The sequence below is a fragment of the Osmerus mordax genome, chromosome 8 (genome assembly GCF_038355195.1).
Source record: "Osmerus mordax isolate fOsmMor3 chromosome 8, fOsmMor3.pri, whole genome shotgun sequence".
NCBI classification, from domain to species: Eukaryota; Metazoa; Chordata; class Actinopteri; order Osmeriformes; family Osmeridae; genus Osmerus; species Osmerus mordax.
In genome coordinates, this window is record NC_090057.1 from 9,272,142 (window position 1) to 9,280,498 (window position 8,357).

The following is an 8,357-nucleotide window of genomic DNA, read 5'->3' on the forward strand; positions in this document are numbered from 1 at the left end:
CAACCAAAGAAAACTCCTCTTTTCCCAATTCTAAGCATCTTAGCTAGCAACGCTCTCCCGAACTAAACACATCCAGGAATTTGAGCTCGAAGGACCAAGACTGCCATACTGGCAGTTTCCTTTCCTCACACATTCCTACACATATTTTGAAAGACATCCCGGGACCAATACATGATGTGTGTTCTCTCTCCTTCTCCCTCCCTGCAGTGTAATCAGGACCGACGCCAGAGCCATGGAAGTTGCAACTCACTTTATGAATGACACAGTAGAGTTCTACAGATGGAGCCTTACCATAGCAGGTAAGCTGAGGAACCTCTCTCTGTCTCCTCCCTCCACCCTGAGCACAGCGCTCGGTAGGCCTGTTGGAACTGACATGCATCATAAAGACGTCTTCTGTAGTGGAATGGAAAGGAATGGCCTCTTCCTACTTGTATACATATATTTATACGTATCATTTTTCAGGATGTTCTTAACTTTGCAATCGGGTAATTCAACTCTGTTGTGCCTGCCTCTCAGTAGAGCATGCAGTGTTGTTGAGCAGGCAGTATGTCTTCACCCGATCAGTCATTTGACTGTGACTTAAACACTCACTTGCAACAGACACTTGTGGTTGTTTGTCTTATTGTGTATACCTGTGTTTGACCCTTGACCTTTCTCATTCGCAGACAAGAGGGTAGAGAAATGGCCGATGATGTCATCGCCCCTCCCCACCCTGGCCATCAGCTGCCTGTACCTGCTCTTCCTGTGGGCGGGGCCTAGATACATGCAGGATCGCGAGCCCTTCCAGTTGAGGAAGACCCTCATAGTGTACAACTTCAGCATGGTGGTCCTCAACTTTTACATAGCCAAAGAGGTAGCCACATGTGGAGTACACACACACACACCTACCCACACAGCGAGGGCTGGAAGCAGGTAGCGAGTAGGGGTTGACATGCGACATCCTTCATGTTCTTCTCCTCCTCCCTCAGCTCCTTATAGGCTCCAGGTCAGCAGGATACAACTACCTCTGTCAGCCCGTCAGCTACTCCAATGATGTCAACGAAGTTAGGGTGAGTGCACACACACACAAACACACGCGCACTCGCTCTGTCGCTGTGCCCTGTTTTCATCGGTGTTTCTTTGTGTGGCTGCTTATCCTCCACGTATTACTCAAGAGTACTGAGATAGAGTGAGGCCTTTCTTCCAGCCTTGAAGAGTAAATGAGGTAAAGCCTGTTGTTGGCATAAGAAGATCACTTTGTTTGGCATAAGAAGATCACTGAAGTTTGAATGTATCTTGAAGAAGAGGATGGGATCCCAGAAGCTAGATGTGTGGAAAAGGGCGGAACTACCTGGTCTCACCACCCCATCGGCCCTCCCTTGTGCCGCCTACTCTGGAGTCCTGGCATGATGGCATTACTAAGGGATCAGAGATTGTGAGTGTGTGGGAGGGGGGAGTACGAGGCAGTGAAGAACGTGTGAAAGAGAGTAGCAGAGAGCGATGTGACATGGCAGCATGGAAAACCATGCTGCCCTGCACTTGTGTTTGTCAGGGTTGTCAACGGGAACGTCAAAATACATCATTCTTTTTATTGTCGTCTTTCTGCGACTGAGTGGTACATTTTCCTCCTGATATAGTGGGCTGGGGAGACTTGGGGATCGGCACGTTCTCTGTAATTGGCTTGTGGACCCTGGATGACGCTAGGTGAACGGAGCACAGACAGGACAAGGCTGTGGATGTTGTGTGTGAGCTCGGCTCGTTATGTAAGCGTGGGTGATGCGTGGAGTTCTCACTGCCGACCTTTTTGGACATTGTTAATTATTACTGGTACTACTGCCCTGTCGAAGCTAGATCTTAGCTCAGCTCCTCGCTAAGCCATGTCAGTCCAATCTCCTCATCCAGTCCTCTGTCCATCTCTCTGTCCTGGATAGCCAGAGGTCTGACATGACCTGCCATATCATTGAGGCGCATGCACGAATAATCCCTGACTGAAGCTCAGATCAGCTTCCCTGCTGAGTTGACTCATAAGAGTTACAGAGATAAACTGTGTCTGCGATCGCTGATCTCTCGAGTAATGTAGGGATACGCACCGTTCATTGCACTGTTCAGAGATGGATGCCTGGTTTGGAGAAAGGAAGTGCCCGTTTGTATCTGTGCCTCCGTCTGCATCACCGAATTAGCAACTGTATTGTTATGGGATATATTAGTATGCTACAAAGATAACCCCCATACCCCCCCCCCCCCCCTCTCCGTCCTCAGATAGCTTCTGCTCTGTGGTGGTACTACATCTCCAAGGGGGTGGAGTTCCTGGACACGGTCTTCTTCATCCTGAGGAAGAAGTTTAACCAGGTCAGCTTCCTGCACGTCTACCACCACTGCACCATGTTCATCCTCTGGTGGATCGGCATCAAGTGGGTCCCCGGTGGACAGTGTGAGTATGCGGGCGGGGGAGGTGTGTGTGGATGTCAGAGTGTGTGTGTGCCGGTTGGTGTTGTGTTTGTGGGCGGGGGTGGTTGTGGCTTTATGTGGTGTGCGTTTGTGGCAGAGAATGGACGAAGGAGGAAGTGCGTATTGGGGGTGTGTTGATTGTGTATTTGTGGAATGATGTGTTTTATAAAATGGGATGCTATGTGACCAGGTGTGTGTGTCTGTGTGAGTAATGTCCTGTACTGTATAGAGCAGATAAGCAATATGTGAGTGCTCTATAACATGAACCCATAGGATGTCGTGCAAATTCCCCACCAACCGCTCAGGAAATGACTAGGCCTTCAAGGCTTAGTAAGCTGCTTGACCTCTATGACCCTTGACCCTTGCAACATGTTGACCCCTGCACAGCCTTCTTCGGCGCAACCATCAACGCCTCCATCCATGTCCTGATGTACCTGTACTACGCCCTGGCTGCCTTTGGACCTAAGATCCAGAAGTACCTGTGGTGGAAGAAATACCTCACTATCATTCAGATGGTACCAGTTTCTTCCATGTCTGCTAAGTGTCTTTTATTGTAACTTAAATCGTATTTGAACTGTCAACACTATGCCGGATGTTTGTGGTATAAGAAGGATGAGTTGGTGTTGAACTAATATTGAATGACCAACACATAAGGTCATTGTGTGTCTGTTGTCGTGGAGAGGTGTCATCATTAAAGCATGTTTTTTGCGTGTTCCGCAGATCCAGTTCCACGTGACCATCGGCCACGCCGGCCACTCCCTCTACAAGGGCTGCCCCTTCCCCGCTTGGATGCAGTGGGCTCTGATCGGCTATGCAGTTACCTTCATCATCCTGTTCGCCAACTTTTACTACCACGCTTACCGTCGCCAGCCACGCTCTGCCAAGGGAGGCAAGCCTGTTGCCAACGGGATTTCCACGGCAACCAACGGCCACGGCAAGATGGAGGAGGTGGAGGAGAACGGGAAGAGGCAGAAGAAGGGAAGAGCAAAGAGGGAGTAAAGAAAGAGGTGGATGGAGAGAGGGAGTCTCTCCTCAAACAACAGGTGGACTGTTGGTTGAAAGAGCGAGGGATAGAATGAATGGGCGTTTGTACAACCCAGCAGAATGCTTTGAAACAAAAAAGCTGATTTGTTACCAACTCGTACAGTGTAAAGGATAGCAGCAATGTGTGTGTGTTTATGTGTGTGTGTTTGTGTGTGTGCATGAGCGGGGGTGGGGGAGGGTGTACAATGGGGTGAGGGTAGGAGGGGGTGGTGGTTGTCTTCATATCAGTTTTTTTTTATTTTTACAAACAGTTTAAAACGCTGCTTGTCACATAGACTCTGCTGCGCCGTACGCTTTTGGTCAGTGTTCAAAAGACAGAACATCACAGGGACGTCTAAAGCAGCTCTGCAGCCTCCTGATCTAAACACACCTCCATTTTCCTTTTGTACTTCTGCTTAACTAGTGATTGAAAATGGGAATTTATTTATTCAAGAGTTTTTAACAAATTAATTATTCTAATGGAAGAATCTTCCAAAAAATCATACCAAAGAGGGTTTTCTTTTTTCACATTTGATGGGGTTAAATCCTTATTGGTTAAACATAAAAATAGGAGGTGGCGTTGCTTTTCTCAGAGAGCACCTATTTGCTTTTTTAATAGCCCCAACACACAATACGATTAGCGAACTCAGAGAGCTTTAGACCTTGTTTAAAGCAATTTTTTCAATGATGCAATGTTTTGTCAGATTGATGATATGAGTCATCAGTGATATTAGCAAAGGCACAACAAGACACGCTTTAAAAGCAATTACACAGGCCGTCCCTTTTGGGGTCTAGTGAGCAGAGGGACCAGCACCAAACCAATATGTTCACAGGGAGAGCTTGATTGGCTCAATAAAATGGAAGAGGAAAGTGATTTGTTGGTTTGAATGTGACTCAAGCCTGCAGGTCTTTTTTGCATCACCTGAACACCTCTTGAAAATGGATGAGCCAGCGCTGGAAACCTTTTGAGAAAATTGTTTAGTCTAGGACAGCTCATAGATTGAGACGTTGTTTACCATCACTACTGACCACTGGTACTGCTGGTAAGATTCAGAATCGGGGTTATCAATGGTGTTATATGGTGTTACTGTGTGGGGTCTAAACATCTGACACTCAAAGGCCTCTTTAGTACATGCTCCTACTGGATATGGACAACTCTGAATATGCAGCTATCTAATAGGCTGTATCTTACATATTTCTACAGGTTGTAACCATGAATCATACAGTACAAAGGGCCAGGTGATTTTCCCGATAATGTGTCTCAACCTGGAAATACATTTTTCCCCACAATGCCAGGCCTCAACCAGGAACCTCGGGTGTGAACGGGTTAGCTCACATAGTCAGAGAAACTGACTGGCCCTGTCCAATCAGACCTAACTGGTGTTTGGGCTAAAGGAGGGGAAGGACTGGTTTGTACTGTACTGCAGTAGCTTTAACTGTTTGGTGGGTTACCACATGTGCATTGTGCTACATGAAATTAAACCTGGGTGAGAGGGAAACCAGCAGAATGTTACAGAGAGCAGGAAGATATTGTAAGTTACACATGATTGTTTTGTTGGATCTTCTGGAATCGTATGCTTTTATTTCAGAGTGTTGTTTTGTCGTGCAATGTGTAGTTAACGTCTATCTGGGTGTGATTTCCACGTTCGAAACAGTCCTCACTGTCATGTAGGATCAATCGTTTTGTTTTTTTAAAACTCGCATTAGGCTCATTAAATTAACCCCACCTCTCCCCCGCGATTGGCTGCAGGTACAATGGAAATAAAGAGGATGCCAACACCCCAGTAAAGTGTGTGTGTGTTTACTCTTGTGTTTCCAATTGTGTTTCCTCGTGTGTTTGCATCTTGTATTCCATCAAATACTATGTAGACTCACAGACCTCTTAGAATGTGCAGCAGCTATCCTACATAACCATGGAACCTACAGCAAACCTCTATCCTCTCTTCAATCTCCTTGCTTCTGCACTCCCTTTTCTTATACCCTCGCCCATCACCCCTCTCCTGTAGCCCCTGTGTCCTGAGGATGGAGAGGAGTCCTGGATGTGTGATAGATGAGTGTTGGGGCTGTCTCTCTGGGGCTTGACCAGACAGATCTGCTCTAATCTGAGGGAGTAAATTGGCTTTAACTGTAAAAGAGCTTATGTCAACGTCATCCAGCTAGTTAACCCTGGAATCCAGGTCACTGTGGAAAAGAGGAGCCACCACTAATCCATTACTGGAGGCTGTCGTACTTTATTGAGCATGCATGCATTGTTGCAATGTGCTGCATCCTTCTGCAAACATACATGCATCAATGCAGTTCAGATGTGTAAATGAGTTGTACACTTACTGTAGTTCAGACATTTGTTAGGACACATGCATACATATGCATATCTACATTTGTGCAATTCAATGTTTTACACAGTAATAAGGGTCCTTTCTGTGCATACATTGCTACTAGTACATGTTAGAAGTCAATTTGTTATAAATTGATACAACATATGTTTTTGTTAGTGCTACTAAACAATTTTGCACAAAATAAAAGCAAAATAATGCTGCAAAGGAGAGTCCTGCAATAGAGGAATGTGTGGTATATTCAAATTATCAGTCTTGTATTCTCATCAATATAATTAATTTTATTTAATACAGCCTAATGAACAGGTTTATTAGTAGAAAATGTATACAAATAAAAATCATCCCAAACAAGCGGTGTGTGCAAACATTTAACACAATAGAATGAGCCCACACTTCCCCCACCACCAGCAGCACCATGAACTCCCAGATACCATCTGCACAATAAGATTTTCCCAAGGAAGGATTAAGTGACATCGGTGTTGCTGACTCAATGTCCCTGCCTCTTTCCCAAACCTGCCCCCTCACCTTCTTTGCTGCTCATACTCTCCTCCATCTCTAACTTCCTTCCTTCCTCCTCGCCTGCCTCCTTCCACTGCTGTGCTTCCTTCATTAACCCACTTTTTATTGATCTATCCTGCCTTCCCTTGGCTGATACCACTTCTTAAGATATTATTATCTTAAGAAGCTCCTTCCCTGTTATTCGTTCAATATTCTCATATTCTGCACATTGGCACATACACCACTCTGGTCCTGTTTGCTGTGTTTGTTCACCACCGCTGTATTGCCTAATCACATCGTGAACCTCACTCCGTCTCTGACTCACACACGCCCCTCTGTAACCATGGCAACAGGGTGGCGGCAAGGACTAAACGAGGGAGAGACAATTAACTGGTGAAATTAAACTTGTTGAAGGTTTATGTGTGTGTCTGTCTGTGTGTGCGTGTGTGTATGTTTGTTTATTTCTTTATTTAACCTTTATTTAACCAGGAGAGTCCCATTGAGATTAAAAATCGCTTTTTCAAGGGAGACCTGGCCAAGACAGTATGTGTGTGTGTGTGTGTGTGTGTGTGTGTGTGTGTGTCTGTGTGTCCCCTCCTAGAGGACAGAGAAAGATCTACGTCGGCCCTAAGAGGATTTCAGGAGACCAAAGCTTTCCATAAGGGGCACTTAGCACAGGTCACCAGAACCTGCTAACTCTGCTGCAAAGTCACACTCTGGGTGAGAGAGGGGAGGAGGGGTCGGGCTCGACCCCACTGCTGATCTATAGTCTGATTACCACCCCAATCCGCCTTACTGGTGAGGTGGGTTCAGTTTTAGAGGCAATACTGACATTTTTCCCATTTCTTGCTAGCACACTCTTGTATTAAACCTCATTGCACACACACTACAACCACACTACAAGCAGCAAGTTTACTGTACACTAGTGCTACTTCCAGAGATTGCTTACAAGTATAACGCACAAGCTCAAGATGACTAAGATACCACAGTTCAGACTGTAATTAAGGTCCTGCCCTTAACTTCAGAGATAAACGGGAGGTGAGCTGCAGACAATTAGGACCCATACTATTCCTTTAGCATTGTCCAATGGGATCCAAGCAAAGCAACAGGCAAAGAGAGGACTTTAAATTTGGAATAATGCCCAGGAGATGGGTCATAGCCTACCAGTCAATCCCTCATGGGTGGTTCAGAAGCAGTGTGACGTGTTGGCACCCCCTTGTGGACAGCACAGGCATGTTGAGATGAATCCCACTGCATAGGTAGATGGTACCCTCTTGTGGTACTAACTGTTACTACAAGTCAAAATAAATGGCAGCAGCCATTACATTAATGGTCATTAATGTTACCATGCAGTTTCAAATATCATGGATTGACAGAAGAGTTAGCTAATTAAATGGACATGCGAGATAAGACAAAAATGGAGAGGGAGATGCTGAGAGGGCAGCATGAGATTTGGTCAAAGGTCCTCGCTGATTAAGTTGAGGAGTTGTGGTCCAGTGCTGTCCAGATGTGAATTTGACAGTGGTGGGCATTCCTGGCTGTGTCCATGGCTCTGGACATGTTGATTCCTCATTGCTTCCTTGTTTGACGTGTCGTGTAACGTCATGAATACCCTCTCTGTCTGGCTCGTAGGCTACTCATCCTTAATGCTCGCGCCCCTGCAGTGCCTGGTGGTGCCCTGTGTCAGCATGTCTCCAGCCCTCAGCAGTAGGTAACAGTGGAGTTGCAATCTGGTAAGTAAATATTCACAATCTAAACACAGTTCAATACAACGTGAAATAACTATTTTCAAAATATATCAAAAGGCTATACTGTTATTGCAATTGTATAGAAGCCTAATCTTAATTTCTGATTTGTAATTGTAAACTAATGACCTCAAATGATTGGCTTGAAAGTCAAAACAGTTAATGTCCCTTTAAAGCAAGTGCACAGGCTATTTTAAATTAGGATACTGTGTATCTTATCAGGATATTAACCATTAGAAAGTTTTAGGATTACTGTGTTTTTTATTTTTACAACTTTATTACAGTCAACGTTTTTCAACTTGTCTCACGGAATGGACGAGACGAAAAGTGA

The 8,357-nt window shown here is 45.4% G+C and overlaps 1 protein-coding gene across 1 annotated transcript; it reads left to right on the forward strand.

The window, feature by feature from the left end:
• Positions 1 to 211: 211 nt before the first annotated feature.
• On the forward strand, positions 212 to 3,558 carry elovl4b (ELOVL fatty acid elongase 4b). The gene is made up of 6 exons (XM_067241094.1): positions 212 to 299; positions 666 to 853; positions 969 to 1,049; positions 2,239 to 2,410; positions 2,815 to 2,942; positions 3,148 to 3,558. The coding sequence occupies exons 1-6, from the start codon at positions 233 to 235 to the stop codon at positions 3,424 to 3,426; spliced, it is 915 nt and encodes a 304-aa protein (XP_067097195.1). The 5' UTR covers positions 212 to 232; the 3' UTR covers positions 3,427 to 3,558.
• The last annotated feature ends 4,799 nt before the right edge of the window (positions 3,559 to 8,357 follow it).

Bases quoted from the DNA above. Each gene is read 5' to 3' on its own strand.
- elovl4b (XM_067241094.1), top strand. From the start codon at position 233: ATGGAAGTTGCAACTCACTTTATGAATGACACAGTAGAGTTCTACAGA. The intron at 300-665 runs GTAAGCTGAGGA...TCTCATTCGCAG, and splicing joins ATGGAGCCTTACCATAGCAG to ACAAGAGGGTAGAGAAATGG. The intron at 2,943-3,147 runs GTACCAGTTTCT...CGTGTTCCGCAG, and splicing joins ACCTCACTATCATTCAGATG to ATCCAGTTCCACGTGACCAT.